This window comes from Aspergillus pseudonomiae, assembly GCF_009193645.1.
Source record: "Aspergillus pseudonomiae strain CBS 119388 unplaced genomic scaffold BDV37scaffold_119, whole genome shotgun sequence".
Taxonomy (NCBI): Eukaryota; Fungi; Ascomycota; class Eurotiomycetes; order Eurotiales; family Aspergillaceae; genus Aspergillus; species Aspergillus pseudonomiae.
In genome coordinates, this window is record NW_022476111.1 from 13,254 (window position 1) to 40,861 (window position 27,608).

At 47.3% G+C, this 27,608-nt stretch overlaps 13 protein-coding genes across 13 annotated transcripts; 6 read left to right on the plus strand and 7 right to left on the minus strand.

Annotated features, from left to right (window-relative positions):
- Positions 1–322: 322 nt before the first annotated feature.
- BDV37DRAFT_290969 (glycoside hydrolase family 154 protein) lies at positions 323–2,596 on the plus strand. The gene has a single exon (XM_032088835.1). The coding sequence runs from the start codon at positions 390–392 to the stop codon at positions 2,469–2,471; it is 2,082 nt and encodes a 693-aa protein (XP_031935791.1). The 5' UTR covers positions 323–389; the 3' UTR covers positions 2,472–2,596.
- Positions 2,597–3,114: 518 nt separating this feature from the next.
- On the plus strand, positions 3,115–4,733 carry BDV37DRAFT_290971 (sugar porter family MFS transporter; the record flags this gene model as incomplete). The annotated part of the gene is made up of 2 exons (XM_032088836.1): positions 3,115–3,316; positions 3,373–4,733. 2 exons carry the CDS (start codon positions 3,115–3,117, stop codon positions 4,731–4,733), a joined length of 1,563 nt encoding a protein of 520 aa, XP_031935792.1.
- A 172-nt stretch (positions 4,734–4,905) lies between these two features.
- BDV37DRAFT_263273 (uncharacterized protein) lies at positions 4,906–5,861 on the minus strand. The gene has a single exon (XM_032083524.1). It carries the CDS (start codon positions 5,545–5,547, stop codon positions 5,014–5,016), a length of 534 nt encoding a protein of 177 aa, XP_031935793.1. The 5' UTR covers positions 5,548–5,861; the 3' UTR covers positions 4,906–5,013.
- On the minus strand, positions 5,669–6,433 carry BDV37DRAFT_27940 (uncharacterized protein). The gene has a single exon (XM_032086328.1). The coding sequence runs from the start codon at positions 6,316–6,318 to the stop codon at positions 5,791–5,793; it is 528 nt and encodes a 175-aa protein (XP_031935794.1). The 5' UTR covers positions 6,319–6,433; the 3' UTR covers positions 5,669–5,790.
- Positions 6,434–6,773: 340 nt separating this feature from the next.
- On the plus strand, positions 6,774–10,118 carry BDV37DRAFT_263279 (LysM peptidoglycan-binding domain-containing protein). Its single transcript, XM_032083525.1, has 9 exons — positions 6,774–7,185; positions 7,261–7,554; positions 7,606–7,748; positions 7,797–7,854; positions 7,919–8,506; positions 8,589–8,724; positions 8,787–9,273; positions 9,326–9,430; positions 9,480–10,118. The coding sequence occupies exons 2-9, from the start codon at positions 7,364–7,366 to the stop codon at positions 9,785–9,787; spliced, it is 2,016 nt and encodes a 671-aa protein (XP_031935795.1). The 5' UTR covers positions 6,774–7,185; positions 7,261–7,363; the 3' UTR covers positions 9,788–10,118.
- Positions 10,119–10,291: 173 nt separating this feature from the next.
- BDV37DRAFT_263281 (uncharacterized protein) lies at positions 10,292–11,522 on the plus strand. The gene has a single exon (XM_032083526.1). It carries the CDS (start codon positions 10,322–10,324, stop codon positions 11,111–11,113), a length of 792 nt encoding a protein of 263 aa, XP_031935796.1. The 5' UTR covers positions 10,292–10,321; the 3' UTR covers positions 11,114–11,522.
- Positions 11,523–12,233: 711 nt separating this feature from the next.
- On the minus strand, positions 12,234–13,776 carry BDV37DRAFT_276064 (uncharacterized protein; the record flags this gene model as incomplete). The annotated part of the gene is made up of 2 exons (XM_032085493.1): positions 12,234–13,042; positions 13,116–13,776. The coding sequence occupies 2 exons, from the start codon at positions 13,774–13,776 to the stop codon at positions 12,234–12,236; spliced, it is 1,470 nt and encodes a 489-aa protein (XP_031935797.1).
- Positions 13,777–15,450: 1,674 nt separating this feature from the next.
- On the plus strand, positions 15,451–16,880 carry BDV37DRAFT_263283 (pyridoxal phosphate-dependent transferase). The gene has a single exon (XM_032083527.1). It carries the CDS (start codon positions 15,516–15,518, stop codon positions 16,662–16,664), a length of 1,149 nt encoding a protein of 382 aa, XP_031935798.1. The 5' UTR covers positions 15,451–15,515; the 3' UTR covers positions 16,665–16,880.
- An 843-nt stretch (positions 16,881–17,723) lies between these two features.
- On the minus strand, positions 17,724–18,157 carry BDV37DRAFT_288464 (uncharacterized protein; the record flags this gene model as incomplete). Its single annotated transcript, XM_032088270.1, has 4 exons — positions 17,724–17,832; positions 17,887–17,976; positions 18,033–18,094; positions 18,143–18,157. 4 exons carry the CDS (start codon positions 18,155–18,157, stop codon positions 17,724–17,726), a joined length of 276 nt encoding a protein of 91 aa, XP_031935799.1.
- A 588-nt stretch (positions 18,158–18,745) lies between these two features.
- BDV37DRAFT_276066 (glycoside hydrolase family 11 protein) lies at positions 18,746–19,556 on the minus strand (the record flags this gene model as incomplete). The annotated part of the gene is made up of 2 exons (XM_032085494.1): positions 18,746–19,142; positions 19,204–19,556. 2 exons carry the CDS (start codon positions 19,554–19,556, stop codon positions 18,746–18,748), a joined length of 750 nt encoding a protein of 249 aa, XP_031935800.1.
- Positions 19,557–22,013: 2,457 nt separating this feature from the next.
- BDV37DRAFT_290974 (lytic polysaccharide monooxygenase auxiliary activity family 9 protein) lies at positions 22,014–22,966 on the plus strand (the record flags this gene model as incomplete). Its single annotated transcript, XM_032088837.1, has 3 exons — positions 22,014–22,533; positions 22,589–22,631; positions 22,690–22,966. The coding sequence occupies 3 exons, from the start codon at positions 22,014–22,016 to the stop codon at positions 22,964–22,966; spliced, it is 840 nt and encodes a 279-aa protein (XP_031935801.1).
- Positions 22,967–23,320: 354 nt separating this feature from the next.
- BDV37DRAFT_290975 (isoflavone reductase family protein) lies at positions 23,321–24,671 on the minus strand (the record flags this gene model as incomplete). Its single annotated transcript, XM_032088838.1, has 4 exons — positions 23,321–23,803; positions 23,852–24,186; positions 24,243–24,524; positions 24,582–24,671. 4 exons carry the CDS (start codon positions 24,669–24,671, stop codon positions 23,479–23,481), a joined length of 1,032 nt encoding a protein of 343 aa, XP_031935802.1. The 3' UTR covers positions 23,321–23,478.
- A 787-nt stretch (positions 24,672–25,458) lies between these two features.
- BDV37DRAFT_288468 (class I SAM-dependent methyltransferase) lies at positions 25,459–26,918 on the minus strand (the record flags this gene model as incomplete). The annotated part of the gene is made up of 9 exons (XM_032088271.1): positions 25,459–25,495; positions 25,562–26,023; positions 26,088–26,243; positions 26,296–26,403; positions 26,459–26,469; positions 26,527–26,566; positions 26,621–26,631; positions 26,683–26,793; positions 26,847–26,918. The coding sequence occupies 9 exons, from the start codon at positions 26,916–26,918 to the stop codon at positions 25,459–25,461; spliced, it is 1,008 nt and encodes a 335-aa protein (XP_031935803.1).
- Positions 26,919–27,608: the final 690 nt, after the last annotated feature.

Here is a 27,608-nt window from a genome sequence, read left to right on the forward strand (position 1 = left end):
TCGTAGGAAGATCGAGCCCAAGGAGCAGGTCAATGCCAGCAAATGATGGGGGGCTTGAGGTCCCTTATTCCAGCACCCCCACCCTCTGTGGGGTTGAATCTAATAGACCTCGTTTTTGTCCCCGAAATCTGGGGCAATTGTGGGGAAGGACCGAATTAGCGATGCAACTCTGCCATCTCACGGACCAAGGAATCGGCCGATGTCACCCCACTACTGTAGGGTATTATGCCGAGGATAAAGTAGCGTTGTACTCACGGGATGATCCTTCAGTACGCATTATCTTACTGATTACAGCGGGGGGTTTTATCTTCAATTGACGGGAGCTCGGGACTGCAGCCCTTCAATAATATCAATCATCATACTGGACGTTGCCAAGAAACTCGGATTCAATGCCTCCTCTTCATGGATTCTCCGACAATTTCTTTCGCGATAAAGAGGATGTGATTGTCGCGACAAGAGCCCTTGTTCAGGCCCTTGAACCATATTTTTCGCCAGAACAAGCGCGGGTACGACTACCAACATACTCAGGAGCACACTTCGATGAAGCAGCGGCAGACCTAGAAGGCTTTGCACGGCCCATATGGGCTATAGCTGCTGCGTGCGCAGAATCATCCACGGCGGCGGACCCAACGCTCAAGGCATATGCAGATCGCTTGGTATCGGGACTTGCCAACGGAGTTGATCCAGCGCATCATGAGTACTGGGGAGCGATAGAAGACTGGGACCAACGCATGGTGGAGGCTGAGGCGATATCATTTGCGCTCCTTTTAGCTCCATCCACGTTTTATGAGCCATTACCAGCCGAAAGTCGCAACCACCTGGTCGAATGGCTCTCGGGGCTGAATGAGAAAGTGATGCCCAAAAACAACTGGCGCTGGTTTAGGATCTTTGCCAACCTTGCTCTCCATAGAGTATGCGGCGTTCCTTACGATAATGTCAAAGAATTCATCGAGGAAGATTTTGCTCTCCTCGACACGTTTCAGTTGGGCAATGGATGGGCCGCGGATGGCCCGTGGAGAAAGGATGCGACAGATGGAGAGGAAACATACGGTCGCCAGGCAGACTATTATTCCGGTAGCTTCGCCATTCAGTTTAGTCAACTGCTGTACACTATATTCGCTTCTGACTCGGATCCCGAGCGTGTATCTCGATACATCCAACAGGCGCAAGAGTTCGCAGATCAGTTCTGGAGGTATTTTGACGAGGAAGGGGCACCAATTCCATTTGGCCGATCCTTAACCTATCGATTTGCCATGGGCGCGTTCTACGCAGCGTTTGCACTGGCCAAAGCCTGCAATTCTTCAAGCCCTTACACGTCCCCAGGATTCGTTAAGGGAATGCTACTTCGCCATTTGAGGTGGTGGGCCACACATTCCGATAATGTCTTTGCTTTGGACGGAACCCTCACCATTGGCTACCTATACCCAAATATGTTTATGTGCGAGGATTATAACTCACCCCAGTCACCGTACTGGGCTATGAAAAGCTTTATCATGTTAGGACTGGCGACCAATGATGATTTCTGGACGGCAGACGAGCTCCCTCATCCTTTGGCCTCCGGTCGCGAATCGAAGTCACTTGTGTCAGGCGTCCAGTTGCTCTCGGCACCGTTCCAGATACTGTGTGATCACCCAGCAGGCCAGCATCACTTTATGATTTCTGCTGGCCAATTTTGTGTCTGGCCCCTCAAGGCGACACAGGCCAAGTATAGCAAGTTCGCATATTCTTCCGCGTTCGGGTTCAGTGTTCCAACTGGGCTATTGTTGACGCAGATGGCTCCAGATAGCACCCTCGCTATCAGTAGAGATGAGGGGGACACCTGGATCACTCGATGGCAGACAATTAACAGTCCTACCATTGAGACCATTCTGATTAACAACCGGGAGGTTCAATGCTTACGCAGCGGATGGAAGCCATGGCGTTCAGGCAGCATAGAAATCCACACACTCCTTGTTCCTCCTTCTGACGAGTGGCCTGATTGGCATATTCGAGTTCATCGTATTCGGGATACCCGGTCCGGATCTTCCACTGCTGAAAAACTTAGACTCGTTGAAGGGGCCTTCTCGATAGAGGTCAAACAACCACGCCGCATCTCCATCTTGGCGGAAAACTGGGATGGAACAAGAGACGGCCTGGATGTCGGCTTTGGAGGTCGCATGGAATGTGACACGGGCTCACTAGTTATTGGCGATGGTGACGCTAGCGGCATCAAGAATCTGTTTGCTTCGGAATGTTCACTAGAAGGCAAAGTGCTAAAGCCGGATCCAAACACCAATCTGATGGTCCCGCGAACGTTGATTCCTACTATCGAGCATGAGATCTGTAGTATACCAGGGCGAGACATGGTCATCGCTACCGCCGTATTCGCTGTTAGCAAGGGGAAGAGGCAGTTTTCCCGGAAGGAACTTTACGAGAGGTGGTGCCAGCCTCCGAACTTGCCGCAAGATGTCTTGACCCTCCCATGTATATAATATAATCTGGCAAAGTCTTCTATTCCATAGAATAACATAGTGCCGTGCTTAGCTCAATTCCTCGCTTGTGTTCACTATTGACATAAGGCTATGTAGGATACCTGCACTGGGCCATGTTAGCTGCCGCACACCGAACAAATAGTAGGATAGGCTGAACAGCAAGCAAGGTCCCATATATTAGAACTCATGTTTATTGGTGGCAATTTTCTCGCAGTTTCGGTATTTGACCTCAACATAGCGGCATGCACATAACGGTTCAATGGCTTCCGTGGGCCAGGAAACGGTGCATAGTGTCTACCACCAATATGATTATGGCTACAATACGGATTCCACTGTTTCCCCGTATTCTCCGGTAGTCTATCCCGACTCATTTGTGGGGAAAGGGGAGAGTTTAGTGTCGGAGGAAGCCTTCGCCCGAGCAGCGGAGGAATCCCCGCCCGAATATTATTGCGACTTAGGGTTTAAGCTTCGGTTGGAAACGTGGACATGGGCCCACTGGTATAGTGACACTAGCGCCTCGTAATCAGCATCCATTTTTGTGTCTCCATGGCCAATAAATAGGAGATGCTAGCTCTTGTTTCATAAGTTACTGCACGAGTGGTGTCGGACAAACGACCGTTAGCTATCATTCCGAATCCTCACCATGGCGACTTCACTGCCGGTTGATGAAGAAATGATCGACCAAAAACTCCCCATTGAGACCACTACAAGCAACAGCAAACAGGCTCCTAGTCGCCAGGCCCTAATTCAAGCTCTTCAAGCGGAGAAGCCGTCGCCATGGTCTCCAAACCTAAGAAAATTATACATCTTCTGCCTGATCGCATTTCTGTGCTCGACCATGAACGGTTCGTAATTTCCGATGCAACAGTGTACAGAGAGAGATGTGCTAAATACTTTACAGGTTATGATGGATCTATCTTCGGGTCACTCCCTGCTCTAGAGTCGTTCAGAGACCAGTTCGGGGTGGAGAAAAACGGAGCGAAAATCGGGTATATATCCGCCATGTATACGGTTGGTGGAATTTGCTCGCTGCCATTCAGTGGGCCAGCGTGTGACTTTCGTGGCAGACGATGGGGCACTTTTATCGGCTCCTTGATCGTTGTGGCCTGTACCTTCCTCTCCGCACTATCTCATGGAGTGCCTCAGTTTGTGGCTGGCCGTTTCTTTCTAGGATTTGGTGTGAATATAGTACGATCAACTAGCTCCATCTGGTGTGCCGAGGTCTGTCCGCCAGCATATCGTGGAATCATCATGGCATTTTACAACTGCACCTATGCTGTTGGATCGCTCATCGCTGCCGGGGTAACTAGAGGGTCAGCTGGATATGCAGGCAATAAATCCTGGCAAATCCCATTGTGGTGTCAAATGATCTGCCCTGGAATTGTGTTGGTATCTGTGCTGTTCTTTCCTGAATCTCCGCGATGGCTTTATTCCCATGGCCAGGAAGAGCAGGCCCTGGAATTCCTTGCGAAGTACCACGGGGAAGGAAATCCCTCCCATCCTCTTGTACAGCTACAGCTGCAAGAGTACAGAGAGTTTATTTCTCTCTCCGGCTCGGACAAACGTTGGTGGGATTTCCGCGACTTCTACCAAACCAAAGCAGGACGATGGCGTTTTATCAACGCTTTGATCACCGGCATCTGGGGCCAATGCTCGGGAAACGCCGTTGTCACGTACTATCTCCCTGCGATGCTTCTTACCACCGGCATCACCGACTCTAATCAGGTCTTGAATGTGAACCTTGGTTACACTGTGGTTTCCACAGTTGCATCCTACCTGGGCGCGAGCCAAATCGAGAGGATGGGTCGTCGGCCAACCATTATCTGGACTGCTGTCGCATGCTCAATTTGCTTCGCTTGTATCACCATCGGTTCCGGTATATTCGATAAAACCGAGGCTACCCCCGCCGCCTCTGCTGGAATCGCCTTCATTTTTATTTTCGGGTTCTGCTATAATTTCGGAATGACGCCTCTTCAGGCACTGTATCCAGTGGAGGCGCTCTCGTATGAAACGCGCGGGAAGGGCGTCGGCCTTACTTTCTCCATTGCGCACGGTTTTACTTTGCTCAACCAATTTTGCTTTCCCATCGCCCTCAAGAATATTGGTTGGTATACATATATTGTGTTCATTGTGTGGGATCTGTTCGAAGCAGCTGTCAGCTACTTCTTCTCCGTTGAGACCAAGGGACACACTTTGGAGGAACTGTCGGAAATATTCGAGAGCCCTAATCCTGTCAAGGCGTCTCTTCAGAAATCTATATAGGCTATGCTATCAATTAGTCATGTTACTACTACCCAATTCATGGTGAATATCTTCTAATACCATCTATGCTCTTGCATTTGGTATCACTATATTACGAAGCATAATAGTATAAGACATGGTACAATATAAATATTCCTCACTGTTTAAGGGCAGGTGAGTACTATTCGTAAAGCTAATGAAGCGAAAGTATGAAAACTAGGAATTTCTTTCCTAGTTACATCAACCCCTGAGCCGCATATACAGCAGGCGATCTAGGTTGTAGGTACGATGCTCAGAGGTATTAAGGCGCCCTGCGCTTCCCTGATGACTTGCTGAGCTCCTGTGGGGACCGTTCCTGAAAACGAACTCTTTTAGCTTTCTTTTTCGACTCGCGTGCTGCAGTAGTCTTAGTGGTTGAGGGCGCAGAAGAATTCTGTCTAGCCAGGAATTGTTTCTCTTCATCTTGCCTCTTATGACGAAGAGGGCCGAGACGATCCTTAAATATCGTCAGCATTTCTTTAGTATCGTCAGGAATCTGATAGGGTTCATTCTCTGATGCTTCGCTCAGTGAATGTTGGCTTGGCCATTCATGATGCTGCGGTGATTGGTCTTCTGAGTTTATGCGAGGGGACTTTTGAGTCGTTATACCTTGGCTCTGCGGTGGTTGACCTGGCGATTTGAAGTCCTCCGTACGTCTGCCCTGCAAATGCTGGCGCGTCACCTGTTGACTCTGGGGCTGTTCATCTCGCGATTGTCGATAGTTCAAATAGTGATGCTCTTCTGAAAATCCACTCTCCAACGGTAGTATTTTAGGTTTCAATTGGCGATGGGACATCTCGATCAGCGTCTGTTGTGTTTATTGTGCTGTAGAATGACGATGGAGGGTGGTCTAAGGTATTTTGCTCCAGGGAGGCGATGGGGTTCTTTATAGTTGTTACAACATTGTCTGTCGCGGAGGTTAACCGCCATCTTTCGATCAAGCTCAACCGACAGCGGCTTGATTACGGAAGTTACAAGAAGGCACTGGGCTATAGCGACTGCTGGATGCTAAGCTCCTTCATTCGAATTATGGATTATGCTAAGATCCTAGGACGAGACGATCCTTGCCGGGTAAATTCATAGAGGACACGGAACCATCCAAGATTGCTTTATCGGTCGCTGCGTTGTTACGAATGGACTTCACAATGGAAGTTTTGTTTTCTAATGTATTTAACGTGAAACAAAGAATCATTTGTTTCACTTTCGCATTGTCGTTCGCCCACTGATTGTCTCTCGGGGGAGATACCTGAGACTCACTGGGTGGTGACGAGCTTGCCTGGCAGGTAGAATAAATGTTGGATATTACCGCACTTACAACGACATAGTGGAGCATCACTCTGAACATTTGATTATCATCCACTATCTTGCTTTGCAACTTGGGCGTAGTAGGACTTTCGAGACGCGGGTGGACGAGGCTCTGTATAGCAGCAGTCGCTCTGGACAAGCGCCGCCCATCGCATAACCCACACTCCATCCTTGCTTCAACCCACGTCGGCTTCCACACTCTTTCGCGATGCAGCTGAGCTAACCCAACCAAGGCTAGATTGCGCACTCGCACAAGATGCATGGAATGTAGGTTAAGCAATGCCCTAAATCAGTAAGCCAACGAATAGGATCCATTAATGAAGAGCGGCATGAAATGGGAAAACAGCAATACAGGCATACATGGACCCACTATTTGCGAAATATTGGTAGCCAGAGACAGTAATTAAACATTTGGCGCGCATTGTTTATTCTGTTAAAGCTTAATGCCTCGCTTGCCACAACTACGTATATTAGCCCTATGTAGGCGAGTAGTGGCCTGATCAGCGCTGTAAAGCCCCCGAGGCTCGAGTTGATCAGCCGGTGTAACGGAGGGTCCACTAGACAGGGTATAGCCCCTGTCAGTTGGGTAAGGAAGGATACGGAGGTGGCAAGAAAGACCCCTATTTTTGACTGAACAGTGCGAATCTCTCTGTGGTACTATTCATAGATAGCTGGGTATCCTCCCTCGTCCACAAGTGTTGCGGGATCAGGAATTAGGCTGATTCGCTAGGTGATGCTTGTCAGGCCGGTTCGAGACTACAAGATGGACCAAAATGTTCAGGGAACCGCGTGTTCCGTGTGGTTAACGGGCCGAGCACGATCTGGTCCGTGTGGGCCGGTGGCCCTTTGGCTATCACTTGGCTAACCACGGTAGTTTGAGTGATTTACTCGATGCTTTGAGGGCCCTCAATTCCCAGAAACCCGAAACACAGGAGTGAAAAACCACGAGACGCTAAGGAAGAACAGAACCATGTCGAAGTTCAATTCCTACTAGTTTGGTGGCGGGTGCAACATCCGGCAGCCTCTCGACCCGCTGCACAATGTCTGATAGGTGAGTCAGGCCCTGACTACCAGTAGGATGGAGATCATGCAAATTATGTGGATCCTCCGAAGGTGCAACCTTTACTAGGTACGGATTTCTCTGTGGCCCTTTTGTTCGAATAATGTTGGAATTCGCCTTCCTTACAGGGGAGCAATGTCTTAGGGCTCTTATCTGTTTGAGTTTTCATCAATCCTACTAAATGCTTTTATCTGCCATTTACGAACAGTCGCTACATCCGTTCGAATGTATTCTCGCCTAAACATTGATGGCTTGCTCTCAAACTAGGATGAAAGGGGTATGGGCTGCCTTAGCAGCCCTGCTAATTCAATCGGCACATGGACAACAACCTGTTGGCACTCAGATGTTTGTGGACTACCCAGGACTTAGTGATGGATGCAAAGCGGCCTTGGCAACCAATGTGTCTTGTCCGCCATTTCTCCCTGCTGTCTCTCAGGAGTGCGTAAGGCGTTAATCCACATTTATTGGTTCAATACTGAGGAGGGCTAGCAATGCTATTTTGGATTACGATGCAGTCAGGGAACTTTGCGTCGATGATTGCTATAGGTCTCTGAAAACAGCCAGAGCTACTGTCCAAGCCGCCTGTACTGCAAGTATCGATGTGATTGTCTACGAGGACGTAGCATATCCAGGTGATTACCTTCATCCCAGCTTCAGCTTGGTGTTAATGGAATTCCTAGCTACGTTCATCGCCGATAACTACCTTCTGACCTTTGAGGTGTCTTGTAAAACAGACGAGTAGGTGACTTTGCTGCTGCCCTCACCATCTAGTTCCTGGGCTCTGACGTGCTCTGCCCAACAGAGGAGGAAATTACTGTGATCCTCTGTTCCTATCCTGGCAGAGTCATTACGTTGTACCAAATGTGACGGTCGCCTGCTCGGAATGCACGCTGGGGGTCCTTGAAGTTCAACTAAACCACCCCTTGGGATACGATGAGGGCTTGGAAGAGAAGTTCCATTCTTTGACATCCAGCTGTGGTATCGCAGGTTATAGTGTCACTTCTCCAGTCCCATACGCCCTGAACGCAACGGCGACGGTAACTTCAGTTATTACCACTGCTACCTCCAAACCAGCTTGTGATGTGTCTTACGAGGTGAAACCCTCGGACGACTGTAACTCCGTGGCGAAGTCTTTAAGTGTGTCTACATATAACTTGCTGCAAGCCAACTACTTGGACCTTTATTGTCAGACCTTTTCACGGCAGGTGGGTAAGAGCCTTTGTGTACCACCCAAGTGCACTACGCACACCTGGCAGGCGAGTGATACGTGCGATAGTGTGGTCAGCGGCCTCGGCAATGTAACTCTGTCGCAATTCCTCGCGTGGAATCCCAACTTCAGCTCTCTGTGTCTCAACAGTCCATTCTTTATTGGATATGAGGTCTGTATAAGGTAAGCAAATGCGGCCGGCTCGGTTGGCAGTCAAGTTCCAGTGTGTGCAAAGTCTGTCAACATTCTAACTTTCTCTCATCAGTGCTCCAGACGGTTACCTCAACCATACATCAAACGACAATCCTAGTCCCACAGTAACCGCTAGTAATAGTGGTGTCGCAGAGGTCCCGACCAATGCAGCAGATGGCAGCTCCCACGACTGTAGTCTGTGGTATACAGTAAGTGATGCTTGGCTTCTGCATACTTTGTTCATCGAAGAGATCACCAATGGCTTCTTTAGGTTATGGAAGGAGATGATTGTGGCCCAGTAACCCTGGCCCAATCCATTTCTCTAGCCGACTTCTACTTTCTTAATCCGGGTCTAGGCAAGAATTGCGGTAATCTGCAGTTCGGCAAGGCGTATTGCGTGAGACCTGTTGGTTCTATCACCAACTACCCCAATTATACCATCACTGGGGTTTTGCCAACCGCTGTACCCCCGGCCACCTTATCTTCTGTGAATACTGCCATACCAACAAGCACCAACGATCCTGGCTATGAGTACATCGAACCCCCACTCCTCCCTACTGCGCCAGGTACTATTCCAGACTGCTATCTATACCAGAATCCCCCTTACTTTGCCACCCTCTGCAGGGATCTTGCGCGGGAAAACGAAATACCGAGTGAAGACCTGGCAGAGTGGAACCCAAGCCTCGAGAAAGACATGGCCAACTGCACTCTCACATCGACTTACAGTTACTGTGTTAAGAAGTACGAGAATAGCACTTGTAAGTAGCACACCGATCCTTAGATAAATTGCAATGCTAACCGTGCACATAGTGCCCGAGGATATATCCACTTACTGCCTGCCTATTGATGCCACGGAGCTTGGTACAGTTTCCAACTGTAACTGTTTCACTTCGATTGACGTTTATGATGCCGAAGGTATGGACTCCCACAATTCCCCGAGAATCACTACTAACCCCTGGACCAGAATACACATGTGCGAAATTGGCTTCCGATTACGGAGTGAAATTAGCCGAGCTTTTGGCCTGGAATACTTGGCTATCAGGCGACTGCGACACCGCTCTCTTTGCTAATCTTAACTACACTGCTAGGCGCGCTGTTTGTATTGGCGTCGGCTCCAAGAGCGCTGCTACCAGCACCACGACTAGCACTGGATCTGGAACAGCCACCAGCACCACAGAATCCATGGGACCCACTCAAACTGGAGTTGTGTCTGGATATCAGCTCTTCCATACCCTGGTGGACAGTGAACAACTGCCCCTCTATCGAGACTAGGTATAGTGTTACCCTAGCTTAGTGATACCGATGGAACCCGAGCATTGGATCGAACTGCCAGAGTTTGGGAGTCGGGTACTCCGTTTATGTTGGGGTTTCCTCGTAGATATATTACTATCATGCGCCATACGCTTGAAGGGATCTATGAAGCTGTCGTCTTACACAGAATGATGTATGCGTATACCAACGCTCCTGTTAGGACCTCCAGTTAGCCTTGGGGTTAATATTAATAAGCTCTGCCCTAATTTCGAGCAATCCATAGAGCAGTCTAGATATTTAAGAAGTCGCTTTCCCATGTTCGACTCGATATTATTGTTTAGTTATTTTACATATACATCGCGCGGACCATACTTTTCACCATAGTATTTCCTTCACGTAATCCCAACTACACACAAGAGAATCATGCGTTGCAACATTGTCACATGATTATATTTCTTCCTCACCTCACCCCTTTTAACCCTTAACCACGATGTTTTCTACTTCCCGTCACCATCAGCCACTCACCCCAACTCAAAAAATCTCTCGAAACTTACAATGAACACAACGCGGATTCTTCTCCCTATCTGCAACCGGCTCAGGCTCCCCGCCGTCTGTAGCCTTCGCCTCGTCAATCGCTTCCCTACAATGATTAGTCACCCATTCTATCCCTTCAAACGCCAGTATCTACACCAGGTCCCAGCCGCAATGAATACTCCCGACAATTATCGACCTGATGTCCTATCAAAACGGGACCCTACCATGGAATCATTCTTGAACAACGCCGACAACCTGGAACGACTCATCCAAATGGATGGATTCAAGACCTGGGGCTTCGTGATTTATCGCTGCACATATCAAAGTGACTCTGATTGGGAAACGTTCATGACTCGCTTCCTCTACCATGTTAGGCATTCTCTCGATTTCTACAACGGTCTGGATCTACTAGACAGCTTCGCCCCAACAGTCTTCGAAGATAGATCCTTTGATGGCGCAACTACCGCTCTTGTACGCAAGCATTTCCAAGAGTGGGCTGCGACGGCGCCACCAGTGGAGCAGCCTATCGGCTACTCTGACTATCCAGAAGCAGGCCGGTATAAGTTTTTCCTTATGGTGGACCAGGAGGCTTTAGAGTCGGTCCTGAGTGTACCTGATCCGGAGGAGTGTGATAGCGATGGCTTTGTGCGCCTAGTCAACGGATTTTGGGAACCGGAGGTACTGGACGCGGATGAACTGGCAGAGCGTGGAGTATCTAGCCAGTCGGAACTGGAGCAGGAGGAGCCTCTGGAAGGGCTTACCATGCTGGATGTCGGCTGGATGAAAGTATGTTATAGTGACGCACAAACATGAGGGTATTTGAGTATGCTTGACGGCTTTCGCTGGTTGACGTATTACCAGCGTCCTCCACTTATTCAGAAATATTTATAGTGTGTATGGGTGAGAAATATGATGATTGCGGCCACTTGGGATGGGTGTCTTTGTTTTGATATGTTTTTATCTTTATTGGGAGCCCTTCTTTGGATTGACATACACTATGTCCCTGTTCTTTCCCAATGGTATTTTGTATTGACTGGGAGGAGTCAGATACACAGCCCTAACACCAGTGTAAAGGGCAGATGCATGATAAAGCGCATGGTTAGTAAATTGGAGTCCCTGCTTTCACTGTTGAGTGTTTTATCATCCAAGATGAAGTCAAGGGGCTATCCGAGCCCCATTCCGCGGCCAAGGTGTAATTAGGTAGTCTCACCTTATCGGTCCCCAGCCAGGGTGATATACGCCAGCTTGAAGTTTTTTTTTTTTTTTTTTTTTTTTTTTTTTTTTTTTTTTTTTCAAAAGTCTTGAAGATCAACCAAGTTGACAATTACAAAGCTCGACCTCGAAAAGAGATATGACGGCGATATGTAAGCAAGCAATCCAAGAGGCGATCCATGAATACATCGCGGGATTGCAGCCTTCTATGTGAGAGTTAAATCTCAAAGTAGTATACTACATGAGATGATGATATTGACCTATCGCTTGATTGAATTTTAACTATTCTAGATTCACCAAAATCAACAGCTGGCCTACAGAGAATACCAAGCCCATGATATACTATGCGAATTCCTCGAATGACAGGGAATCCCAACATACTCCCACGATTTGAATTTATTGATATAGGGCTGGTCCGTGTTATCCTGCATCTTCCATATTATTATCTACTAAATCTGTTCAATCTGCTCAACCCTATTCATTTTCAAATCGACATTCAATAAATTAGCATTTCCAGCGATCACTTTATTTTTTTTACATATTTTGAAATCGATATAAATTTTAATATTTGTTCAACAATTCTTAGTTGCAGGGGTTCGGAGTATTAAAAGAATCCAAATAGATTAGTAGGTTTCATAATACTTGTGGACGAGGGCAACAACGTGAATTATATATTACAAAAAAATTAGAAACATTATATCATATCCCATTAAGACACGCATTACGTAGCTCCCAGCATCCAGTTAATCTGCGAAGTGTACGGCTTCTCTCTCACAACCTTCTTAACAATATTTCCATTCTCGTCAAATTTACCTTTGACAACCACTTCCCGCCAACCGTGACCCCAGTCTAGTTCCCACTTTTCCTCCTTCTTCTTGGCCTGACGAGAAGCCGGGAGCCGCTGTCCAGACTCTCGTGCGCGTTCCACGGAAGCGTAGAAATGGAGCGTCTTTTGGATTTCTTTTATACGCTCTCGGGAGAGACCTTCCGTAGATGCCTCCATTCCACTTCTGCCATGGGCATCCTTGATACACTCGCAAGCCCAACAGAGACAACAGGTATATGGCTCTGCAAACTGCTTCTTCCATAGATCAGCAGTGGTGGTGTCTGTTATATTATTTGCCATAGTTTCTTTGGTCTCCGAGGGCCTTGGAACTTTTTCGTAGCTCAAGTCTCCACTAGAAGGTCGGCTGGCGAACGTGTGAAAGTTGTCTGCATAAAGCTGATGGGTTCTCAAGGCGAGTTCAATATCCCAAGTTGGTGTCAAACTCGTACGTCTGTCTGGATGTAGCTGTACGAGAAGGAGAAACTTTGTATATCTCTCCACGCAGCGGCTCAATGATCCTGAGCATGCTGGTGAGCGGAGCCAGAGAAGCTGATGTGTGTCATGAATAAAGCTGTCTTGCATCATCACTGCATGCTCAAGATCAACTGAGCACTGGGCGCCCACCGACGCGGTGTACGGGGGTGGGGACGCAAGACAAGAAAGAAGGTCCACCGACTGTGATGACATGGTCGTAAACATATTCGCTGCCGCCGTCGGCAAGTTGTAGACAAGTTTTTTTTTGATCAATGACTTCGTAGAGCGCGTGCCAAGGGAAACAAAGCATATATGCGGTTTGTTTACCAAACTCCACACAGTCTGAGGGGTAGGAAGGGTGGATGATGTAGCTGTACCACACTAGCAGCACATCTAATGGAGGAAGATAGTTTTTAGAGAGAGTAGTAGTGTCCTGCTGCGCTGGACCAGGGGTTGTGTATGCTTTTGCATGTCGTATTGCCTTGTCGACATTTTGCCACCAAATATTAAAACGGCCAACGGCTGCTTTTACGAATAGTTCCCATTTCCTCATCTGGCTTGTACGAACCATCTCCGCATCTGCAGCCGTAGGGAGTGCTTTGGAGCCTTGGGGGTTTTCTATTGAGACAGGATGGCTCGCAGTTGGTCCAATAACAGCGTCTAAGTCCTTGGAATGCATAACGTCGTTCTGTAGCTTATAGAAACATTCAATGAGGCATAGATGCATTGCTAGGTGATTCGTCGATGGGTATAGAATGTCGACTTTCTCGATGTCCGAGACATCGGAAGCACTGAATGTGTGACTGGGAGGAATAGAAATTCCTCTAAAAATCGCTGGGTCTGGTATCTGTATTTCCTCTTCCCTAGACCTTGCGGGAGTCGGGATGGTTTGGCTTATCTTCCATGAATGTTGATGTGTTGATGGCTCCTGTCGATGTCGCAATCCACTGAGTATTGATGACATATTGTTTCACAAAGTAGAATACGAACAGTCCTTTTTCTCCGGAATAATTTATTTTAGCTTTATAGTAGTAAAAGGGTGTGGTGGCGACTGTTCTGTTTAATCGCAAATAATAGGTATTTCCCTTCAAGGTTAATATTGTTAATGGGCCAGCGTCGCCTTAAGTACTACTTGGCTGACAAGCATAGCCACAGACCATAGCCACCATAGGCAGACTGTGTCGAACATCATCAGCCCCACTGGTCTGCTTGGCTGCCAACCTAAGTTACGTAACCGGGTAGCGGTTCGGCCATCACACGATATATTCTAGAGCTATTCCACCACTAACCCTACTACCAAAAATGTTTGGAAGAAAGTCCAAGGAATCTGTTGAAGCAAAAGTGATGGCGCCTATTAGCAATCTCTGCTCTAAAGATGTCAAAGTTTTCTAGTAGCTAAAAACCTGCACCTGTGTATAAAGTGCTCTATTTTGGTTCATCTCATGAAAGTAAAGGGCTAAAAATTCAATGGAAACTATATATTAATAGTTACAGATTAGTGTTGAATAGAAAGGGTTTATCAAGATAGTTATCACTAACTGAACATAGCACGGTCTTTGATCTGTGCGTATATGTGAGGATATGAAGGTGTTGTTGGTGTTGCCCCCGGAGCAGCGGAGCTTCGTTCAAGCACTCAGCGACCACTTAGTTACATTGGCTAGATACGACTCTCCGACGAAGTCTAAAATCTACTAAAGGCTAACAACCGTGAAGAGTGGCCTTAAGGCTCGAATGAGAGTGCAAGTACGAGCCAATCCGAAGACTAAAAGTCGAAGGCTGAAGGGCCAGGTCTATTGAGTACATATACTCAATATTAAGGCGGTGCGAATACCTGCGAGGCCTTATGCCAGAAGAACCCGGATATGTTGTCCGATATTGGCAGATATTGAACTCACACGCTGTGTGTTAAGGCAATGCATAACAGATCCACTGGTAACCAGAGCCGTTGGCTGCAGAAGCTAATGTTCTGGAAGTTGAAAGGTCAGCGCGCATCATGCCGTTATCACTAACTGTGCCAGAGCAAGTACAGGAGTATATTTCTTTTTAACGTTCCTCACCATATCGTGCTGAAATATGGAAATTTCCCCAGGATTACTATACCCTTGCTTCTCCGGCTCGAACCCCGCAGCATCGTGCTGTATTCTCCACTTTTAACCCTATTTACTGTATAATTTGCCTCTAACGTGATAACCGAGCCACCCGAAACCCCAATGGTATCTGGGGCGCGGATTAGCGGACCGCATTACTCAGTGGAAAATTCTGTTGGTCAGGAAGTGACCATTGTTTAGGGCTTTCTTTCCATGGCACCTTGTCTGAACTGGTATTATATCAACGCATCCAAAAGTGCTTCCCGACTTATTCTTTTACTATTTCGTAGCAGCTTCCTATCTTGGCCCTCAATAATATGCCTCCGAGACCACGGCCCTTAACATAAGCAGTGGTCAGCGAGCACGATCGATTAGATAAATGGTACTAGCTGCGACTCTTCCAAAAGTATCTACAAGGTTCTTAAGCCCTGACTCACGTATGACTCAGAGATAGAACTAATTTTGAGTGGCCCGAGTTTTAAAGGTAGTCAAACTTCTTCAGGCCTCTCTACTCCGAAATCATACAACACTAGCTCTAACTTCGTCACAACGGATCTTACCGTGTCCTGAACCAGTCACAGCTAGCGCTCATTAGATAAAGGAAATTCTTCTTGTCATGGCTGATCAACCGCTGTTCGATCTGAGCTCCTTTCACCCCGCACCAGGCATTACTCATGTTTGCACTGCTGGTGATAGCCTTCCATTACGAGCTCACAGTGATGCCCTGTCGAGATACATGACCGACAAAGCTGGGGGACACAAAGGTTACGAAGACCAAGGCAAGCTCCTCGATAAAGCACGTACTTTGATTGCCAGCTCCTGGAAGGTTTCCAGTAAAGAGATTGGATTCACGTCAAGCGTCGCAGAGGGGGTCTCCATGATTCTAGAGTCGCTGGACTGGGCGGAAGGGGATAATGTTTGTATTGACGCTGATGAATACCCGAGCCTGGTAGCTCCTTTCGCCCTCAAATCCCAACGGAGTCAGGATTCATCTAGTCACAGAACACCAGAGATGCGTTACTGCACAGGAGGAGAAAGCATGAATACCATAGTCAACAACAAAACAAGGCTTATTGCGGTGAGCTACGTCTCGTATTTGAACGGGGCTCGAGTCGATCTTTCTTTCTACCGCGCCCTTGCGGACTCAGTCGGAGCCATTCTTCTAGTTGATTTTACCCAGGCTGCTGGGTACAGCCCCATCCACGCGTCTGTTGCAGATTTTGCATTCTCGGCCTGTTACAAATGGTTATTGGGCACGACTGGAACAGCAATCGCTTTTTGGAACCAGCAGCGTCAGCCGAACTGGACGCCTGGGACAGCTGGATGGTATTCTCTATCTATGGGAGTGGCACGGCCACGGTGGGAGACGGATCGGATTGATGTTCGCGATGATGCGATGTGCTTTAGTCGTGGCAGCCCCGCATACTTGTCTACATATATTCTCGTGGCTGGTGTTGAATACCTGGATCAATGGGCCACTTCTGACATTGAAGTGCATGTTCAAACACTAACTACCAAACTCCTCAAGGAGCTGGAAAGGGTTGGAATCCATTCAACAACTCCAAGATCGGTGGAGCGCCACGGAGCCAGTGTCGCGGTTGACTGTGCAGGGGCTTCAGAAATTGTGGATGAACTACACAACAGTGGTATTTACGCATCCAATGGCAAGGGACGCGTTCGTTTCAGCTTCCATGGGTACAATTCAGTGAAGGATGTGGAGCGGATCATGCAGGTGTTTCCTGGCCTGTGGAAGAAGTGGAACTAGTGATAGCGTGTAGACTAGTTTCAAACAGGTCAAATTTACTAGTCTTATAACTGGATATTTCGCAACCTGCCATTTATCCCTACGGCTCTAGGAATACGACAAGGCTGGTAGGGAGGTACAGAGCCCATGTGGCTACGGACATGTTGGTGTGCACTATCAAAGTTGTTCATGTAGACAGTAGAACACCAAAATGGTTGCCTAACTCCCTATCTGTCCAAACGATCGATACAGAATAGTGATTCATGCTTAAATCGATAACTTATTAGGTAGTAGATAGAAATAACTTTGTAAAATCATATATTGGAACTGAAAGAGATATATAGTGATCTGTACCAGGCTACAACTTCTGTTGAACTTACTAGCATTAACAGTCAACTAAATATTATTTCGTGTTAAAAATAGTAGACTTTTTCAAGACCGGTACTAAAATAGGGATATGCAGTTGTTAGAAGGTATATAATCCCCGAGAGCTTGAAATATCATGCTGACGGCCTAGTTTAGTAAAATCAGTCAAGAACTCAAGTTACAATATATCAGTATATTTCGGTACTTACATGCCTTTTGCAGATTCTCTGAGCATTGGCGAGTGATCCTTAGTCGCCGAAAATAGTAGTGATCCAGCCCAGGAGCTGTGCTCAAGTAACCAAGAGGAGCTTCTTGCGTTGAAGAAGCGGCCGCTAAATTTCACCGGGAGCTATTAGAATTGTTTGTCCACTTGGCGTTTGGAAGAAGAGTCCCATAAGAACACTTGTGTCTTTTGGTATAGATTCCCAAGGTGGCTCTATCAGCTCAATTCGAGGGGTTGGGACTTATGAATAATAGGCCACATGGAATTTGAACATCCTAAGTTTAGCTTAAATATAATTCAGATTGCTCGGTATGATCGAGATCAGACAAGGAACCAAGCAACCAGGCGAAAAAGAATCAGAATATGTCCTACTTGAACGAAAAAGCTATACATTAAATGCAATCAGGAAACTGGAGGGCAAGCAATTAATACCAAGTATAGACCTGTGGTCGCTTGCTACCATTGTACCCTCCGGTGAGACGGCAATGAGCTCATTTATCAGGCACAATCCAACCACCTTCAAGCTTGCCCAATTTTTCCAACCGCTTTGGGCCAAACTTGACCGTCTCAATGCCTGCAGACTTGTCGGGCATTGTCACACTAACATTGGTTAATCAGGGTGTTGGTTAGGATTGACGGCTGGGATATAATTACTGGTAGATGAAGCTGTTTGTACCGGCAGCAGCTGGTGCGCTGTTGAGCCGAGTCACTCGACCTCCCAATTTGGCAATATCGGAAATATACCTACAATAATGGAGAATTAGAACCACCCACAGAGCTACATCGATGCTGCTAATTACCTCTTCTCCCATTGCGTGGTCACCTGGTTCAATTCGTTCTTCTGGAACAGCAATCGCATAGCCTATAACGATTAGCAGTGCCCAGACACAGGTAGGTTGGATACACCCACGTAGGTTTTCGGCATGTTGGAGATTGTTGGATGATGTGCTGCAACTTGACTTGATTCTCAATGGCCAGCTTCTGGGTTATTCAAATATTTAAATGGCAATCCCTGTGGAGGTCAATCGATTTTTCACTAAGCGAATTGTAGAGCGGACACGTCAGTCGATCACCTTTGAATGTGACGTGTCCAGAGAAAAAAAAGTAACGGAGTCCTGTTCGGGTCTCAGTATTCAGATGGCTCAGAACATTATGCACGAGTAAACTACCAGTATTGATAGATGATCATTACAAGTCCCCACTTTCTTCCTGTCTTGAAATGTTGACTTTTCCTATGTTGTTGTTTCTGCCCATGGACTAGTGTGACGCGATATGCGCAAAGCCTCTCTGGCGGTACAGGGGATGATCTCGACCACCGAACATCAATACACAAATTCCTAAATTCTAGGGAGATTATCATTTAAGTACTGGGGAGACACAACATCAAATAGTGTATAGCCTATAACCATTGGGGCTTTGAAAGGTTGGTCTTCGTCCCATGAATTTGCCCTATACACCTCCAAACTAACCCGGTACGGAAGCGTATCTGCCCTGCAGTGCACGACGGAGTGTTTTAGTGTAGCTGGAAATCTAGGTTTCCAGCGCCCTTGAATCCTTCAGCAGTCAGCATCTGGAAGACGGGGTTGCCTGGCTGGAGTCCAAGCTCTTTCCAGCGCTTGAAGTGAGCTGTTACATCGACTGAACCGGTGGTACGAGGATTGCGACGGACAGACCACAGCTGGTTGAAGTTGGTGACACCGTAGATTTTCGGTACATTCCTGTAGGGAAGCATATAGACGTCATATACCCCGCCGTCGACATTGACCTGGCCAAGGATATGGCCATTACCCGGGGTGCCCGTGCCGTGTTGCTCGACGATGTACCACTCGGTGACAGGGTCCGTAGTCCAGCCATAGACTGCCAGAGTATAGTCACCCTCCGCCTTAAAGTGGCCATCCCAGGTTAATTTCCTAGCCACAGACAGGCGTCAGTGGAAATCACAGCTGGGGGCTAACGGAACAGTTTACTCACCGCGTGCTACCGCCACGATAGCCCTTCCCTCCCAGGAACTCTTTATCCACGTTCCATTTCAGTTGGAACCGACCACTGTCAGGGTACTCGGTGTACTCGGCGCCGGCATGGTTGTCATTGTAAAGGGAGTAGTAATATCCCGCGGCGTTGACACCGTCCTTGCTGGTTGTGAGTTCTGTAGCGCGACGATGAAGTCCCTCGCTGCGTGTTGCATTGGATATATTTTCTCCGATCTGCGGAAGCTCGTATAACCCCTCGCCATGAACAACGGCCTCGGTGAACGTGGGGTCAGTGGGACTCGCCAGAGCACCAAAAAAAGCAAGGAAAGTTAGAAGCCGATTGGCAGACACCATGTTGGTAAGTCGATTTGGATTCTTTGTAGAAGGGAAGTTTGCTTGGGGATAAGGAAGAGGGTTAGCCTTTCTTTTAAAGATGAGCATAAGAAACTCCAATTTGTCGCCTGTTACTGAGACATGTGCCCCTGACCTGGAAATTGATATATCCTGGCCCGATGGTTCCAGGAGATATTTAATTCAACTGTAACCAGGGGTCAGTAAGAAAGTACAATGGCAGGCTTCACCGAATTGAACTTCTTGAATTGCCTGGTCAACTGAGACTAGCTGTCTCAAATTAGACCCTTTTGTACGTTGGCTCATCATCGCTTGGGAGCCACATCAGAAGGCCAATGGGAAGGTTTCTATTTGATCAACCAACAACAGACGAGGGATCCGCAGTTGAATTCCTGGAGTGTAGATCTATGTATATCCTTCGACAGCAATATGAACTTAGCGAATCCTCGTGATAGGCAATTCGGGAAAGTTACGTTCGTTGTTACATGTACCCAGGGTCGGATATTAGCCGTCGGTGTCAACCCAGGTGGCGTTCCGCTTATTAGGACCCAAAGTAGCGCTCCTCTACGTCCCAGCTTCGACCCCATACCAGGGTTACATGCTGTGGCCGCTCACCACCTTTATTGTACATATTCTCGCCGGGTCGGTGTGGTTTGCTTGTATCGTAGTTTTCTGGGGCTTTGAGGATTATACTCGCGGCCGTTGATGGTGGACACCATTGGCAAGCACATGCTTTTCACCGCAACCCGAAGACCTAGTGCCGTGGATCGAAGTGGGCCAGAAGTGTATGAAGGCGGCTTGAGCCGTTGTCACTCGAGGAATTATATCACAAGGGATGAGTCTTAGGATGGTGAAGAGTTTAATTGGATACCGGACAGCAACTTTATGATTAGTGATGTGGATACACGGATGGTTGCATGATATAACCGCCAGACTGTTTCATCGGAAATGTCCCTGCCCACATAGAAACGAAGGCCCGCACGAAGGTTTGTTGGACAGGAGGTATGACCCACATTGCTCGCCCGTGTGGGTTTGCAAATCCCAGCTACTAGCGGAGTCTAGTCGCGACCATCGCCTGTTCATAACCATTTCCAGGAAGACCCTGTATATTGGACAGGACGTCGTCTAGAGCTATTGCAGGATGATACTGTAAGGACATAGTTATTTACAAGTCACGGGAGTTTAACAAACCACACCAATTCGAAGTTGGTTCGAAGGATCACGGAAAGGAGGTAATCATGGCCATTCACAAGGCATATCGTCGGGATTTGCGGCCATCGTTAAGAATCGTCCAAGAAGCCAGGCAGAGATGAAGAAAGCGGACTCAGGTCGCTTGCATCACCCTGGTTGATTCATACTGCAACAAGTTTTGAGACAATATGCAGGGAGTTACCTTGGACCTTCCGATTTGCGTGGGCTACCAGAGGATGTGATACAAGCCAAGTAAGTTGGGTTGGTATGTGAAGATCTCATCGGCAATGAAGTACCACTGGCTCTGCCGAATACGAGCTGTGCTCCCCTGTCCTCTAGGAACTCGTTAACATCAACTCTTTGTGGTACGGGCTGGTTACCGGTGAGGTTGGTCTGGTTCGATGGAGCCTAGCCTACGCCTTGTGGGGCCTATTCGCCTTAGTAAGGGCTACATAAGCCGCTACATACGGATCAAACTACTATTTAAGCATTGTGGGCCGGATGTGGATGTAACATGAATAAATAGAAATGTTATACCATAGCTCTATTATACGAGATTCTATTGACAGCCTACTGCTTTGAGCAGTCAGATATACCATTACAACCATTGGCCCCCTGAAGACCGAACCTTGTACTGCGCAGTATAGTGCCAGATTCCTTTGTTATCAAGTAACATATGACTATCATGATTAAGTTAGTTACTGAAAGGCTTGCGCTTCGGTTCACCTGCTGCATGCTAAGTCCAAATGCCTTAGACTCAGGTTCGATATATTAGATTACTTTAATGTTATGGCGGCTCAAGAAACGCAATATGGCCCATACAGATCCCTAAGGCCAAGAACAGGATCGTGAAGCTAGTTACAGGGGTTGGATAGAGCCAACAGCTATGGTAATATTAAACCCTTCTAGCTAGTGGGCATTTGAAGATTGAAGACTTGGCATTGGCAGACCCGCTGATCTGAGACACGGGTGACATAGGCTAGCCTACAAATCTTGACGGCCTTGGCATGTTTCTGATATAGAGATTGTCTATACTGCCTGGGGGAAATGCTATGGACATCGGCATCATATTGATACCAGACCCTGAAATGCGTATGTCGCCCGGACCATACTTATAATCTATATAAGACCGAATGATCTCAGAGAACAAAAACTTCATCAAAGCCACTGTGTGTCTATCTCTTTCGCTCATTTCTGCTATAGCACGTTCTCTATTTTGTCTGGGCTGGCCCTTTCATTCACTTGTCCCATCCTCTTTGTATTGTCAACATGAAGCTCTCTCTTCTCGTCACTGCGGTCATCGCACCCTTTGTCTCGGCCCATTACTTCTTCGATACACTTGTTATTGATGGCCAGGAAAGCACTCCTAACAAGTATGTCCGTTCCAACACCCGGCCCGAGAAATATAACCCGACCAAATGGAAAAACACCCGCGATGATATGACCCCGGATATGCCTGATTTCCGCTGTAACAAAGGCTCTTTTACCTTTGCTGGACAGACTGGCACCGCGGAGGTTAAGGCCGGGGCTAAGCTTGCCATGAAGCTTGGTGTGGGTGCTACGATGAAGCACCCTGGCCCTGGCCTTGTATATATGTCCAAGGCTCCTGGTGCGGCCAACAAGTACCAGGGCGACGGTGACTGGTTCAAGATCCACGAGGAGTCCATCTGTGATAAGAGCAAGGATATCAAAACCGATGCCTGGTGCACTTGGGGAAAGGACCGTATCGAGTTCACTATTCCTGCGGATCTGCCGGATGGCGAGTATCTTATTCGGTCGGAGCACATCGGTATGTCTTCCGCAATTTATGGAAATATAAACAAGAATGCTAACACTTGGGAAAGGCGTTCACGGAGCACATGATGGTCAAGCTGAGTTCTACTACGAGTGAGTTATTCTTCCCGTCTCGATCATGACTCTAGTTTGATACTGACGGGGCTTCCAGATGCGCGCAGGTCAAGGTCACCGGCGGTGGCCATGGAACACCCGGACCTACCATCAAATTCCCTGGCGGTTACAAGAAGGATGACCCCTCGTTCAACTTCAGTATCTGGGGTGGCATGAAGGATTATCCCATGCCCGGTCCAGCCGTCTGGGGTGGTGCTTCGGGCTCTAAGCCTGCTTCCAAGGTAGCTAATGTCAATGGTGCCGGTGCTTCCCACCAGGAGGAGGCAGGAACTTGCGGAAGCCACCGTGAGCATGCCCGTGACTTCAGCTACTAAGGAAATATGCTACGTTCATTGCGGATCTCTTGCTGATCCGCTTAGGTGAAAGCTGTGTTTCCAGCTTTTGGTCGATAGTTTTGCATTCTCGAATGGGTTGGAATGAGTACTCCTTAGTCTGTTCCAGCTACACAGTCTGGTCTAAGTCCGTTTGTTGTCGTCGCTCTTGTTAAGTGCTTCGCTTTGGAGCGGAACCGCGACCTTTCGTTATAGATGGATTTAGATTGACACTTTTTTGAAATACATTTTATTTGTCTATAATATACACAGAAGAGTACGCAGCTGCAAGGCTGCTATCTGAAAGCTCAATAGTGCATTTGTACATGACAGGTCGCCTTATGTCTGTTGTAGGTTTCTGATCGCTGACTATGCATACATTCGTTCTTGGATGATCTCTGACATATGATCATGTCTTTCCAATATCCTAACATTCCCCCAATAATCCGTTTATGGTCAAATGGGGCGATATATAACCATAATATGGGTCACGACCTCGAAAGCTATGCACAGTATTACTGATCAAGGTCGTTGGTTGAGTCAATCTCCCCGCTAACAATGCTCCGAAAGAACGACTCGAGATTTGTGCCCTTCTGAAAATCTGGAAACAGCTTCCAGAAACCTAGGTACCCCAGGTATTCGGCGTACTCTGGTGTGTTATCTCCTCGTACACACCAAGATATCCGATACTGCCCCATATTGTAATTGGCACAGTCCATAATATTATCTGGATGCTGCATTGTATGAGGACTATTCTCGAGTCTTTTTCGGTAAGTCTCGATGATCTCGTGGATATCTGCCAAAGACACCTGAACATATATGAGAATTAGCCAGCCATTTCTGTATATGGGGAGTTGCTGCGTTCGTAAAAGAATAATCAATATTGACATACGTAGTCCTTCTCCGGTTCCTTCGCCCGTGACTATGGCCATGGTATCCCAGATTTCATGCATACTAAGCACCTCTGTGTACGCAAACACATGCTTGTTGATAGTCCTAGGATCCGCCACAATCTGAGCAAAATACTTGCCAACATCTGCTATATCAGTCAAGGCAAATTTCTGGTTTCCATCCTCCACAATACGGTGATCAATATAGGGCATATGAGCTTTATCTGACTTGCCGGACGGGACCTCAGGGGCAAAGACCGAATACCAGCAACCGACATCAATAACGGTATAGGGCAGACGTGCCCGTTGAATTGCGCCTAGGATTTCAAGTTTCTACAAGTGCTGTTAGTAAATATGGTCATTTAGGTACCTGAAGAGCAAAAGCGCACATGGTCTTTGATCCAGTGGACACCTTTAGGGCATGGTCCCACCCATTCCGAGGGAATAAAACGTTTAACGCCAGCCTCCTTTGCGGCTTTGATCCAAGGAAGCTGCAAGTCGAGATGTTCGCAATTTATACTGGAGATAAGAACATCGATATTCTTTAATTGGTCAACGAGCTTTTGATGGGGACCGCTTATATCATAGCCGACAATCCAAACACCATTTGCTTTGAGCCTTTGATTTTCCCAGCGATTCACGGAGGATTCTCGGGTGAAAGATGTGACGGTCTATATAGTGTAGGTTAGCACAGCTTGAGAAACAATCGCCAAGTACAGGCAGCGTACGAAGGCTATTGGTGAAGACAGTAGACCATTAACCACCGTCTGGCCTGCGTTGCCAGTTGCCCCGATAACACCAACGGTTATTGCAGTCATTCTTGAGAGAGATCCAAAGTTGTGATGGTGCAGATGAAAAGAAGAGAGGATTCGAAAAGAGCAGATTCGATCACTTATATAAGTTTCACTAAAAGTTTAACAAACCGCCACGCTCAGGGGATCTCAATTCTGGCTCAAGAAAATCGGTGGTATTATCTTCTGTTTGGAGCTCAGCTCGACGTTTGAAATGTGGTGCTCCATGGTCCAAAATACCCAAAGTCCATTTCGTCCGAGGACCCACCAAGTAACCGGAAGTCGAAAAGCGATCACTTCGGACCAATTTTGCGCTAGTACGCAGTAACTCGGACGAAGAACAAGTACATCGTCCGAAGTCTACTTCGTCCAATATGTGGGCCATTTTTCTTATTCCTTTAGTGAATCATCTTGAGTCAGCATTACTCATATTGAGGTCCACCAGAAGCAGATATTTCCTGGGGCAAAGGTAACCCTGGATTAGGACCAAGCACCACCATCCGCCTTATTCAGAGATTTCTACAGCCCAGTTGCCATCACTATCTACGTAGATAGCAACGAGGTGCGTGATATAAGCCAGATATGGTCAGTGATGCTGGAGGGTAAGACGAACCGGATGGTCTCGAGCTATCAAACCGTCTTGTGGTTTCTGTACTTGGTACCTACTTAATACTGTAGGGTGACAAAGATCCGTGTCAATTTTACTTGCGGTTGCCTATGTTCAAAAAGAATCAAGGAGCCGGTATCCATTTTCTTATCTCGTATCACGCCCGACATTGCAGAAACATCACAATGCGCGCCACTCCTGTTCAAATCATTCCGGCCCTGGCTTCCTACCATAGACGACATATCTTGAGCGACAGTTAGCAAAAGATCACCACAGTGGAGTACCGAAGGCGGAATCCCGAGAAACGTACAGCTTCCCATAAATATGCAAAGACCTATCCCGAAGTTGCTCCTTAACAAGAGCCTGGTGCAATTTGGCCTCAGATTCCGGCCATCCCAACACTTGTGTGTACAAACGAAGACCGTAAGCCTCCACGCCCTCTGGGGCCTGCACATATTGCCATTTCCCAATCTCTTTAAGCTGAGGATCCTTGGGCCATGGTCCGTACGGAAGCACGTAGACCGCCTCAGTCACACTCTCAAAACCTGCGTTCTTCATCCAGGCCTGCAGAGATGTGGCAACATTCATCGGTCTTCCGGTGATGTCACCCGCTTTGTTGAGGTTGTTGATATACTCTCGATAAGGCGAATCTTGTTTGAATGTCCCATCATCGCTGAAAGCATCTATGGCGAACTCAGCACATTCGAAGTATCCGTTTGGTTTCAGATGGTCGTAGGCCTGTTTCATTAGACGTCCCCAGTCTTGGACACATCTGACCCCGGTTATCAGTTGACTGTGATCCGAATGCTCAGAGCCGGGATGTATTGTATACGTACCCTGAAATTGTGCGAGCATGAACATAATCGAAGTAGTTCCGATCGTGCATCCATACATTCTCGAAATCATCGACAACAAATTCGACATTTGGGGGAACCCAAGATGGCTGGATGGGGCTCAGGTCATTCCCGATAACCTTGGCCGAGGGAAACTGGCTACATGTAGTTAACCGTGTCCTTTGCATGGAAACATTTCTAAAATACATACTCAGCAACATCTATCGCCCAGATACCTGTACCTGTTCCCAGGTCCAGAATTGTCTGGGGATTTTTGACGGGCGCGAGAAATAGCTCTCCGTTGAGTATCACGGAAAACCTCAGGAATAGTTAATGTATCATTCTCCTCTGCGGTCATCAATTCAACGGCTCACATATGATGCACCTGCACCAGTGTTAGTAATTCATAAATTCGTTGCCATTGGACTAATCTCTGACATACCAAGTCGAGGCGATCCTGCTCTGCTTCATCATTTGGCATGCTATATTTTGTATCAGTAATTCAGGGTCCTAAACGTATCATATTCCTAGATTACATGTATTGTGCCTTTTGCGACTGTTAGTATGAGACTAATTTTACAGTTCGATATAACAATACCTGACCATATTTGTGATATCGCCGACCGTTCTCATATTCGTAGTTCAGGACAGATGATGACAGAGAAGTGGTATCTGATGGCAGAGTCTCATTATAGATACTGAACTCATCCTAGGCCCTCTCGTTAGCTTCATTTTCATAACGATGGACTCCCGTCATATTACATCAATCGGTATCTCGCCTGCTGTATTAACGTATGGCTGTAGTGAGCGCGATGGCTGGCCTTGTTCTGGCATCATTAGAACCATAGGTAAATACCCGAAAGTAAACAGAATTTACAGGAGCAAGCTTAGGAAGAGGAAAGAATGGGTGGTCACGCAATGGTGCGGAGGTGGATTCTTCGTGAGTAACCCTACTGATTCCCCGAGCCCTAGCTGCCGGCCTAAATCATACCCCTGGCATCCTACTTCGCCAATTCATGCTGCGCTACACGCGCATTATTAAGAAATAAACCAATTCCATGGCCATTTATGATGTTTGTCCTACTTGAGGGACATTATCGCTCATGCACTGCACCCAATGTGACAGGATGGGTGACCCACCGTCAACGGTCATTGCTATCATTGGCTTGCTTCCGATATTGGCGTGTATTAACTACATGGATTGACCGTTAGGTGCAACCTCGATCCCCGATTTCCGAGTCTCAGTACTACGTGTCCATTGGTTTAAACAAAGAGATACCGGGTGGAACGCATTCCCTGCAATAAAGGTCCTTTATGCCAGGAAAAGATCCTTCGCCAAGGCATTGGCAAACCGAGGCCCAATTATTCCATAAACCGATACCTGTAGGTCTTTTCTACTCTCTCACTCAGTAACGTAATTAGTTTGATAGAACCAAAACCCTTCTCCCAAAGATCAATACTCCAGAAACAATGACCCAAACCCGAAACATCCCACCTCTATAACTCCATAAACAGCCACTTCCT